At 38.1% G+C, this 12,430-nt stretch overlaps 1 protein-coding gene across 1 annotated transcript; it reads left to right on the top strand.

The window, feature by feature from the left end:
• The first annotated feature begins 326 nt into the window (after positions 1–326).
• On the top strand, positions 327–5,554 carry LOC124819419 (uncharacterized). Its single transcript, XM_047290938.2, has 6 exons — positions 327–1,150; positions 1,263–1,321; positions 1,649–1,718; positions 1,845–1,970; positions 2,060–2,188; positions 4,619–5,554. The coding sequence occupies exons 1-6, from the start codon at positions 464–466 to the stop codon at positions 5,093–5,095; spliced, it is 1,548 nt and encodes a 515-aa protein (XP_047146894.1). The 5' UTR covers positions 327–463; the 3' UTR covers positions 5,096–5,554.
• The last annotated feature ends 6,876 nt before the right edge of the window (positions 5,555–12,430 follow it).

Raw genomic sequence — 12,430 nt, 5'->3', positions numbered from 1 at the left:
TCTAATAGAAAACCACGTTACAGTACTAACCTTTTATCATCCACCACTACCCTTACATCATTTTCAAGATTCTTAAAAAGAAATTCTAAATTATAATATAAATCATTTCCTAAATATAAAATATAATTTATATGTCTTTAAATTTTTTTATTATAAATTATCATATGCATATATATTAATTTAGCATAAGTATAATCATATAAAATGAAAAAAAATACTTTACTTAATAAACTAAAATGCTAGTTAATTAATTAATAATCATGGAGACGTGGTTAGAAAATAGGGATTATAATATTTATGATTTCAAAGTTTTTTTTTGTGTGCGCAAAAATATATTTGAAGTTTCCTACTTCCTGCTTTCCCTTCCTTCCTCCACCTTAAACCTATTTTAGGGTTTCTTACAAAGCTCTCTTCTTCCTGGAAGAATTCACCGATTTCTGATTTCTTCCAATCCAATTCACCAATGGGCAAGAAGAAACCTAAGGACCCGCAACAAACCCCTCAAACCGATAACGTTTCATCCCCTTCCAGCATTTTCAACAAGCTCTTCGGCAACGCACCAGAACAGGGCACCGCAACCGCTGCCTCTCTATTTTCCGACGAAAACCCCTTTCGAAGAAAACCTGTTCCACTTTCCGACACAACCAACCAAGCTCACATCCCTAACAACGGCAACGCCGAGAACCGCGATGCCGGCGACGAGAAGAAGCGCAAGAAGAACAAAGAGAAAAGCTCAGCCCTTGATCCAGTTTCTGTAACCGAAGTTTCGGAGAAATCGGAGAAGAAGAGGAAACGCGGTTCCGATGAAGGAAGAGAAGGAGGCCTTGATTTGGGTGCAGAAGCAGTTGGGAAAAGAAAGAGGAAAAGGGACGAAGTTGAAAGAGAGTGGGAGGAGAAGAGATATGGGCTTATGGAGGAAGTTCAAAAGGAAGGGATTGAGAATAAAACTGTTGGGAACAAGAGGAAGTCGTTGGATGATCCAGCTGATACGATGGTTGCAAAGGAAGGTTTTGATGACGAGAACAAACTTTTGAGGACTGTCTTTGTGGGGAATTTGCCTCTCAAGGTGAAAAAGAAGATTCTGTTGAAGGAGTTTAAAAAGTTTGGTGAAGTCGAGTCTGTGAGGATTCGTTCTGTTCCGATACAAGATGTAGGTTTTCCTCTTCTTTTGTGTGAGTTTGTTTTGTACGGTTGAGGTTTTAGTTGTTTTTTTATTGGAATGATAACTTCATGCGTTTTGTTCTTCTTTCGTGGTGAACCAGACTAAGAAACCTAGAAAGGGAGCCATCCTTGCGAAGAAAATAAATGATGCCGCTGATAGGTAATTTTTCTGAATTGTTGATCGTTTGTAGTGAATGCCGTTATTTTTTATTACATTTATTTTGAAATGATTCCATGGATTCTTTAGAAAGGTAAAACCAGTTTGTTTTTGGTTTCGAGAAATCATTATGGTTGTTTTTATTTATTTATTTCATTCTAAGGAGGACTATAAAAGCTCGTTTCATACATTTTATTTTGCAAATAGGTATAGTTTTCTTCTGGTGGTCTTAGGTGACTTGTACTGAGTCTAATAACAATAAAAGCCTTTTCTGTTTAAAGAATGCTTTCTGTCCGTTTCTAATAGACAAATATTGTATTTTTTTTGCAGTGTACATGCATACATTGTTTTCAAAACCGAGCAATCGGCACAGGCTTCTTTGTCTCACAACATGTCACTGGTATGCCCTTGGCTCTCAAAGTTGAGGTCGATTGGATCAAATATGCTGTTTACCTTGTATTTCTTTTTGTTACAATGTTAGTAGTTGACTTTTTTTAAATATTATTGTATATTCGTCTGGCTGTAGGTTGAAGGAAATCACATTCGTGTTGATAGGGCATGCCCACCCCGCAAGAAACATAAAGGAGAAATTGTTCCTCTTTATGACAACAAGAGAACTGTTTTTGTGGGCAACCTCCCATTTGATGTGAAGGTGTGTTTCTAATAGATAATTTTATATTCGAGGCCATAGAATTGTGTCATTGTTGTGTAATAAATCTATAATGTGATCCTTTTCTATAGGATGAAGAACTTTATCAGTTATTTTGTGGTATATCCAACCTGGAATCAAGTGTGGAAGCTGTCAGAGTTGTTCGAGATGCTCATCTTAATGTTGGAAAGGGTATTGCTTATGTGCTATTTAAAACAAAGGTGTGTTCAGGGGTCTGAATAGTGCATTTTGCATATACTTTCTTACTATAGGCTCTTTTCATATTTAGTTCAAGTATATTATAGTTGATGTTCTTGTGTACCTTGCTTTTGGTGAAATTATAGGGGTATTTGTGGTTGACAAGGCCCTAGAGACTATTTTATTTTGTATGATTTCTTTTGGAATTGCTTGTTATCTATTTCTGAAAAGTAGATACTTTTTGTGCTATAGATTGCCTTATTTCGATTGTTTGTTTACCTACCTTTGTGTGTTACGGGTTGGTGGTGCTGTATATTTTATAGCATGTCTTTTGTTTAATAGGTACATGTCATTTTCAGAAAATACCTTGTTTCAACGAGATTAGTATTAGTTAGACTTAGAGACTCTGATATTGTTGAGGAGCTTTGCATTATGCCTCGGGCCATTGTTCATATACTGCTGCTGTTAGGATATAGGATGATAGAATATGGAGTTAAGGGTGTGGGGGTGTCGGTTGTTAAAGGGGTAGTGGGTCAGAGCTGATATAAATAGAGCTCTTGTAACTTTGCAGAGGATTATCGAGTATTATTTTGTAAAGTCAAGTTTAGCCTGTAGAGAGAGGTTATGCTCTCAACCAGGGAGGTTATGCTCCCAACCCCATTCTCTGTAAAGTGACAACTCTATTACTGTGAATAAGAGATCCATTCGGTATTAGTGTAGATATTGTTGGGCTGTACTTCCCTACTCCCTTCTGGTTACCGCTTGGCATCTACTTCCCTCTTCCTTCTAGCTACCGTTCGGTACTTCCCTCTTTCCTTTGGCTACCGCTCGGCCTCTGCTTCCAACCTTCCTTCCAGCTACCGTTCGGTCATTCCCTCCTTCCTTCCGGCTACCGTTCGGTATTCCTCCTTTATTCCTCCGCTCATATATTTTTAACTTCCTAACACAGTGTTTGGAAATCCCCCAGATTATAGCTCTGCAGAAACCTCTCAGTGCCCTTAGCCCGTGATCTTCTCTTAAATGACAGCATGATCTGTCAACCTCCCTTCAATTTTTTAGGCAATTTGTATTAGTTCTCTTCTCAGCTCCACAATCCAACAAATATCAACAACTAATTCTCTCGCCCACTTGCATAAGTTAAAAACCCTATGATATTGTTATTAACAGACCTATGAGTCCTGTTAGGATATTTTCTTACAATGAAGAAACTTGATAGGACTCCTAATAAGGATGGGCCTGTTAATCAACATGAAACAATTATAGAGGGAGCAAGGCCCAAAATATGGAAGGTTTACGTGAGAAGAAAGAAAATGGGGTTAGGAAAAGAAAGGGAAGTTAGTTAGAGAGGGGAATGACGTGTCAGGAATCCAGGAAAGGGGAATTCTGTTATAGGAGAGAGAATAGAGAGTGTGAAGGGGATACGGAGGGGAGGTGGTGAGTTGGTTAGGAGGAGAGTCATCCTCTGGTTAGGAGTGAGAGCACTCTGGGTTTTACTGGTGATTATAGAGCTTTCAGCTCCATAACTTTTATTCTGCATAATACTTGAATAATATACCTGTGATATTCAGTTTTATTGTTGGGTTTCTATCAAAACTTATAAAACTTCACAATTGCTGTGGATGGATCTGCAGTGAAAGGGTTTGAAACCATTGTAATCATTAGTTCTGCTGATCCGGAGCTGAAAAAAATTACTTGCTTACATCTTTTTTCTCACCAGTCCTTTTAAAGCCTTTGTTTGCTTTGGGAGATGTACTATCTAAGAGGAAGGGGGGAGATGAAATGGTAGGAACGGAGGTGGTTTGCTTCAAGTGATTAATGTTGAAATTGAAGGAAAGAAGCTGGAGGGTCTGGCGATTTGTTTCTGCTCTCAACCCTTGAGATTTGAAATGAAGACCGGGCTGACTTTGGTACTTTCTCCCTGATGCCCTTGAGCCTGTGTTATTGCAAGATCAAGTGCTCTTATTCCACACCTCTGCACCCATCCCTGAAGAGCTAGGCACTCATCCCCCGATCCTTCTTCTGGCTTACCAACGAAGTGTGGCATAATATGACATAATTAATTATATGGCTAACGAATAATCTGCACGTATTCTGCATAAATTCAATGAATTGTAAATCGCATAGTTGTAGTCCAATACTTGTGGCGAGTACTCCTGACCTTCGAAGTGCAGAATGAACATTTAGGGTTTCTTGTGTTGATTACTATGTTGTAAATGAACTGTTACTTCATTTGGTTTATACTGCTAATTCTTCAAATTTACTTGTATAAAGTCACAGTGTCGTGTTGGTATTCAAAATGGTGTTTGATTGGTTGTGAATTTAGACATGTTAGGTTGTTATTAGAGGTAGTGTTATTGCATTCAAAATAAACGTGGCATAAAGAATGTTCAAACTTCTTTCATGTCTTAATCCCATATGTCAATTAATTATTAAAAGTTGTCTTGTAAATGCAGGAAGCTGCTAAATTTGTTGTTAAGAAAAGGAACTTGAAGCTTCGAGACCGAGAGTTGAGACTCTCTCATGCCAAAGCAGATGCCACCCCATCTAAAAGGTCAAACCCATCCTCAACACAAGCTCCTACCCTTTCTAAAAGGCCAAACACATCATCAACACAAGCTCCTGGTACTCCTTCAAAGAAATTTTCTGTGGCTTCACGGTCTCCTTCGAGCAGTGTTAACAGGTCAAACAGAAAAGCCAATGCATCTTATCAGGGTCTACGTGCTACCAAATCAGATGTGCACAAGAAAACCCAAGGTGGAGAAAAGCCAAAACAACGCCTGACAAAGAGACCTTCAGTGGCTGCCAGAAAGGCTAAAGCAAATTTGCACAAGGAGAGTGGGGCACCAAAACAAGCAGGGATAAAACGCAAGCTTGATAGTCGTACTCCAGACAGCGCCATGCGTAATAAGAAAGTAAAAAAGAACAGGTAACTATAGTTGTTGTGGAGAGGAAGTGCACACATGGAGAAATTTTTGTAGCATGGATTCAAGGCAATGGAAGATTTCTTACAGTTCTTAGTGGACTTGGCACATTTGGTGGCGACTGATAAAAGATGAATCAAGAAATCAATTCAACGTTGTCTCATCACTTATTATTTCAAATTTGATATGTAATTTTAGTTTATAATGTGCTTTTATTGGTAGGTTGTAATTTCCAACTTTAGGCCCGGTTAGTGGCTTTTTCGCATCTCCTACCTTTGGAACGAGCATTTTTCGATTCTTTCATGATAGCTTTTTTTAATTACATTGTTTTATACTTTATTATGACAACATTCAACAAAACTTGTCATTTTATTAGCTGGGTTGGTATCTTGGTGGACGATGAAACAGGCAGGATTTTGAGATTTAATTGTATCTGTAAACTCATCTATGGTACAATTTATTTTTTTCTTTGGTTGAGTTGAAATTGACCTTTAGTTGAAGTAACTATATATAGTTTTAATGCTGGAAAAAATATTAGTTATAATATTAACGTGCTTTAATGAAACAATGCTACTACTTCCTGCACCTTTATTTATTTCTTCCTGTACCTCCCCAGATTTGAAAATTCCCCTTTTACCCCTCAGTCAAAGTAAAAGATGTAGCCAGCCTACTTTCTCTTCCCAACACACACTTCCCTTTCTCTGTTATTATTTCTACTCTCCTGCTCACAAACTCCACCTCCTAGAGCCTAGCCTCTGAACCACCATTGTAACATCCCAAAATACAGTAATTACCATAATTAGAATTAATTACAATTAACAGTAAACATTTCAGTCTTTACATTAATAAAACGAGGTTCCAAAGCCGAACGCCTTTAATACAGAAATAAACATGCACGAAACGGAAACCGGGAAAGTCTAGAACGAACGGTTTTATAAAATATTTAACCGAACGTCAAAATGGAAACTAGCATTTACATTCCTAACATAACGAGCGTTCTAAGGCTCGGCTTTTACTTCCACCTCGACCAGATTTTCTTCTTCAATGACGTCTTCCAGAATTGCCTCGCCTTCTGCTCACGTCCACACGGATGATCATTGCAAGACAGGACGAACGTACATGGACAGTAGACAACACAAGGAAAAACGAAAGGGTAAGCTTAAGTAATTTAATTTAGGTTTAATTGCTTCCTTTGTCCCCAGTTTGGTTGAATTGTGTCAAATTCATCCTCATTTTTAAAAAAGTTTCATTGTCGTCCTCACGTGGTGTAAAAGTGTCAATTGAATCCAAACATAGAAAAAATTTGTGTCAATGTAGTCATCTCCGTTAAATACACACTAACGGTGTTAAGTGGCTGATTATTTGGCACTAGAGAATTAAAACGTGGCAAAAGAGAGGTTTACGTGGATGCCCTAAGTGGGAAGTACCTCAATGAGGTTATAAGTGACAGATGCGTGGTGGGAGTTGATGGTGTTGGCTGTCTTCTTCTTCGTTAGGGTTTGCTGTTTTGTGTTGGCAGTAGCTTGGTGAGTTTATTGTTCTTCCTCCCTCTACTTCTTCCTCCCTCTTTGGGTGTTTGTTGAGAAATGGTTGTTCTTCGGTTTGGAGTTGGTTGAAGAAGTGTTGGTACTGTGTGGATTGGGGTTGGGTGAGAAAGCTTGGTTGTGAGGTTGTGTCGTTTTTTCGTTGGCTTAGGAAGTGGCAATGTCATTGAATCATCAGTGTTGTTCGTCTTGCTCATGGGGAGCTGTCGTGCCGTTTCATCCAGAGGATTGGTTCAAACTAACATATGTCATTGTGGGGAAGTTGCTGTGTTGAGAGTGGCGAAAACTGTGAAGAAGGAAGGCAAACAATTTTGGGGATGCCCTAATTACAAGGTTTGTTCAATGGCTGTAGTTTCATTTTAGTGATTAGTTTATTTTTTGAGTAATGAAATGTTTGTGGTTGGATGTTTTGAACAGCGGACTCGAAACGAAGAACTTCAAGGATGCAATTATTTTAAATGGTGCAATGAAGCTAATTTGGATGAAAGGGATACTATTATTGCTAGGCAAAGGAGGAAAATTATTAGTCTGGAGAAATCTGCTATGGTTTCTCAGAAATGGGAGAAGCAATTAACATGGATGCTATGTTTTATGGGGTTTATTAATGTCATCCTTGTTTGTATCTTGTTTAAAATTCCATGACTATTTTGTATTAGACAATGTGTTGTATTAGACAGTTGTTGAAAATGAATGAAAAATCTCAATTTCTGCTTTCAATAGCTAATTGGCAGTGATATTGTTGAAGAAGGTGGATGTTCTTTCAATAGTTAAGTTGTAGTGATATGGTTGAGACAGCAACAGTTTGATGACAGCTAAGTAAACTCTCCAAATATAACATGTAGCCAATAAAATAAATTCATTTTATTTAACTCTCATTTTTTTCGTCTTAGAAAATTTAGAACAAGTTTATCCAAATACAACCTAGCAGCTAAATTCAAATTTGATGACAGCAACAATTTAATGGCTACTGTACACAGTTATCAGTTGCAGTAGAAACAATATTGCACTTGTCATTTATCTTCAAATGAAAATAACTAATAAATAATATAAGATTCAATCAAAGTTGAGTATAAAATCAGAGCTTCGAATGCACATTGAATATAACAGCAGAATTTGTGCTTCAAATGCACATTGAATATAACAGCAGAATTTGTGCTTCAAACTGCACATTGAATATAACAACAGAATTTGTGCTTCAAATGCACATTGAATATAACAGCAGAATTTGTGCTTCAAACTGCACATTGAATATAACATCAGAAGTTGTGCTTCAAACGGCACATTGAATATAACATCAGAAACTGTGCTTCAAACTGGACATCATATTCATTGAACAGACAATACTTTGCTTCATCAAATAATACATCAGCACACAATACATATTGAAGTTTGTATCCAAAAAAAGGTGCTAGCCGAAACAAAGTACCAAAATACATATTAATAATAGCTAATGACTTTCTAAATCAGTTTTAAGGTGCTGTGGCAGTTGGGTCAGCTGGTGTTGAAGTTGTCTGAGGTGCTGTTGTTGATGGGTGACTTTGTTGGGGTTGTTCAACCTCGCATTGAGTAATTTGACTGGATTGAGTTGCATTTGGAGTTGTTGGAGCAGCTTGGGCAGCTTGTGGACAAGTATTTCTTTTATGTCCAAGCTCTCTACATATGCCACATCTCTTACGTGTTCCACCTTGTCTTAGTTGAGTGTCATCTTTCTTAAGCTCCCAAGGCTCTAATCTTCTTTTCTTTTTCGGTCTACCAGGCAAAATCCTCTTAGGTGGAGGCAACACATCAGGCATTGAAGTCATTTCCCATATATGAGCACCGTGGACTGGATATATCATTGGAAAGTATGTTTGTTCATAGGTTGACTTTGTAAACCAATGTGAGATGTAGTCTTCTCCATTGATGTTTAAAAATGTCATGGCAGTGAGGGCATGACAGCATGGGATTCCTGTTATACTCCATTTCCTGCAACTACAGTCCACTTTATCTATGTCAACAACAAACTTGTCACCAATGTTGGAAGTGTGTCTCACTTCAAATAATTTCAATCCTGACCAGCTGGAAAATGAAATTTGGATTCAAGTGAGTAAGTAAAGTAAAGAAATTAAAACAAATAAAACTTCATATTATGAAATCATACCTAGGTATCCAATATTTTGTGTTGTTTAATTCCTTTTGAAATCTTATTGCTTCTGTGAAATCTTTTTTTTCACTGAAGAATGTCCCCACTTCCCAGTTATAGTGTTCCATACTTTTGGGCAATGAAAAAATGCCAAAATTTCCATAACGGTCTCTATCATCATTTGATGAATCACTTAATACAAGGCTGTCTAAACTTTCAGATTCCCAAGAATTGTCAGATAAACCTCTGTCATGTACATGCTGTAATGGAGGACACTTCCCACTTGGTCCACCCACTTCAACTTCCTCACTACGGTTACAGAAATCATCTTCCACTTCATCTCCATGGACACTAACCTCCACAAGATGATCTTCACTCAACACATCCTCTTCATCTCCATTCCAACTTCTAACATCGTAGTCATCATGTCCCCCATCCTCTCTCTCAGCCTCTGCCTCCACAAAATTATCACTGTCAGCCTCTACACCCTCTCCTAAAACAGCCCCAACATCCTCTCCCTCAGCCTCTGCATCCACAAAGTTATCACTGTCAGCCTCTACACCCTCCCCCAAAACAGCCCCAACATCCTCTCCCTCAGCCTCTGCCTCCACAAAGTTATCATTAACAGCCTCTACACCCTCCCCCAAACCAGCCCCAACATCCTCTCCCACAACCTCTGCCTCCACAATGTTATCATTGTCAGCCTCTACACCCTCCCCCAAAACAGCCCCATCAGTGTCTCCCTCAGCCTCTGCCTCCACACAATTATCATTGTCAGCCTGTACACCCTCCCCCAAAACAGCCTTCTCACACTCTTCCTCACACTCTACCTCTACACGATTATCACTGTCACCCTCCCCCAACATATGAACGTACTCAGGATCTGACACCATGTGTACAACATACAGGTGAGATTGACCATTCAAAATGGCAAGGTTGACCAGATCACATGCACCCTTGTCATCAGATAATAGTTCTAACCTTCCTTCTGACACAGTACCACCACCCACTGAATACCATAACTCTTTAACATTAATATAGCCCATCTCCTTCAAAATGGACATAATTTCAAAGTAGCTCCATCTATCTGGGTCAATTTTTAAAGTAGATGTTTGACCAAACTCATATTTAAATGACCCATCATTCACAAATTTGCCCCCATGGTGAAAGACCACTTCGACATCACAGTTAGGCATCCTAAACTAATATAAAAAATCATGTCAGTCTAACTTTACCCAAATAACACTACATTTAATTGACCAAAATAACACTACATTTACATATCAGGGTACGACTGTCAACCCATCAGGGTACAACACTTCCACAAAGCACTTTAAACAGACCATAAACAATTAAAACAAATTTGTACTGAACCCTAAACACAGCATAAAGATTGACTTTAACCTGCACAATGGGGGACCACACACAACACCCATAATGGGGGACAACAACAAACAGAGATAATAGTTTATGGGGGACCACAACAAAAGCAAACACACACACGAAGCAAACACACACACCAAAGCAACCATAAACCCAACGAAAGCAATGTACACGTACCTTCGAATGGACCTTCGAATCGAACCCACTTCGCACTTCCAAATACCCTACGAACAATGCGAAAAACGCTTCCAAATCACCAAATGCGTTCTGCTTTCAAAAGCCCCAATTGCGATTTTTCACCCTTCCTCAACTCAGAAACACTCTATCTCAAATATCTCAAATGCCCTAATTAGTTTTCGTTCACAAATACCCTAAATGAATTCTGATTTTAATTTCCCCAATTCAATAACCTATTTCCATGTAGCCTAATTTTAATTTCATTGACACGTCATTACCACTATTGTCACTCATTTGCCACGTTTTAATTCTCTAGTGCCAAATAATCAACCACTTAACACAGTTAGTCTGTATTTAACGGAGATGACTACATTGACACAAATTTTTCCTATGTTTAGATTCAATTGACACTTTTACACCACGTGAGGACGAAAATGAAACTTTTTTAAAAATGAGGATGAATTTGACACAATTCAACCAAACTGAGGACTAAGGAAGCAATTAAACCTTTAATTTATACATCAACATATACACTAACATTTCAATTCACATAAGCACATAACTCAACATATAACATCATCCGAAATATATATATATATTCTAGACCGACCGTCCGGACTGTATGAATCTGTGTAGTTACAAGCGTCCTTGCACCCGAGTGATGTAGTAACTGGGATACACCAAACAGCTGCCACTCGAGGTGAGTTCGTTCTTACGTCGCCCATGTTAACTTATGGACTAAGGACCTCCTGCCGTTCCCACACATGACATACTCCCTCTACATGAGGATGAGTACTCACGGAACATCAGGATGGACAACGAGTCTTAACTTATCCACAGTCATACTTTACCAAATTTAATATTCAATATAAGTAAGAGTCGTTCCTCCTTGGAACGCTCGTTCAAATTCCATACTCGTATAATCATTCAATATAGTGTTCACACATCAACATCTTATAATTTATCATCATCTTTAGCTTCAGTTTTAAAAGTATAAAATAACGAACGTTCATACTTCTGAAGAACGAAGACGAACGCTAAGAACTAGATTTAGAAGTTTTGCTGTCAATCAGAATAACCTAACACCTACTTATACGACGAACGTCAAGGCTACCCGAATCAGTTGAACGAACCGACTCTTATAGATAAAAATGAATGTTCAGAATAATTTAGATACAAAGACTCTTGACCAATCCGAATGAATAAAGATACAACAAGACAATTATTTAATTACACTGAGAACAATCGTTTTAAAGGGATAGACTGCCAGTCAATGACCGAACGCGATAATATTCTTTTACCAATAATTTGGACGAACGCTATTTACGCTCATTTAGAAATCAACAGTAAGGACGAGCGTTCGGTATAAGACCGAACACTTCTTAGGACGAACGCTAGTTATAAGACCGATCATCAATTGGGACAAACGCTTGGTATAAGACCGAGTACTAAATAGGACGAACGCTTAGTCTAAGACCGAGAGTTCATTATACGAACGCTAGGTATACGACCGAGCGTTACTGATTTTAAGGTATAAGTTATTCATATACTTCTAAGCTGAACCGAGCGTTCACACCTAGCACTTCACAAAAGGACACTCGTTCTCGATCAGAGTTCTTTCCGAATGAAAGAATTCCATTTTAAGTCCTTTACTAGGAAACCGAACAGTATAAGACCGTTCAACGACGAGCGTACATTATCAAGGTAAGAATTTTCCTATTCAGGTTTTTCATCTATTCTAACTCAACATTTCTCATACGATTCATAATCTTATAATTTCATATTCAACATTTAATTCCTATACTTTACAGAATTCCTATTAACAACTCATACTATACAATAATCGTCCATTTTCCAATTCATACGTATCAACCAACACATACCATATTCATTCATGCATAACAGTGATCGTTCAGTCATACTCAAACAGCATACGTCTCATACATTCAGTACATATCATACTTGCACACGACATCCAAATATAAACTAAATTAATAAGCTTCCCTTACCTGGATCAGAAGTGAACGTCCTAACTCAAGGTGTTTGGTCCGTCTGCTAACAGTTTTCTACCCTCAAATGATTACTTAATTCTTCCAACTAGATCTAACCATAAAACCA

This window comes from Vigna umbellata, chromosome 6 (genome assembly GCF_029865625.1).
Source record: "Vigna umbellata cultivar VRB3 chromosome 6, Vumbellata_1.0, whole genome shotgun sequence".
NCBI lineage: Eukaryota > Viridiplantae > Streptophyta > Magnoliopsida > Fabales > Fabaceae > Vigna > Vigna umbellata.
Note: the sequence above shows the minus strand (reverse complement) of the source record. Positions and strands in the feature narration are given on the sequence as shown.

Excerpts from the sequence above, each read along its gene's own strand:
- LOC124819419 (XM_047290938.2), top strand. The coding sequence starts at position 464 with ATGGGCAAGAAGAAACCTAAGGACCCGCAACAAACCCCTCAAACCGAT. Across the intron at positions 1,151-1,262 it reads GTTCTGTTCCGATACAAGAT|ACTAAGAAACCTAGAAAGGG; the intron begins GTAGGTTTTCCT and ends GTGGTGAACCAG. Across the intron at positions 2,189-4,618 it reads ATGTGCTATTTAAAACAAAG|GAAGCTGCTAAATTTGTTGT; the intron begins GTGTGTTCAGGG and ends TTGTAAATGCAG.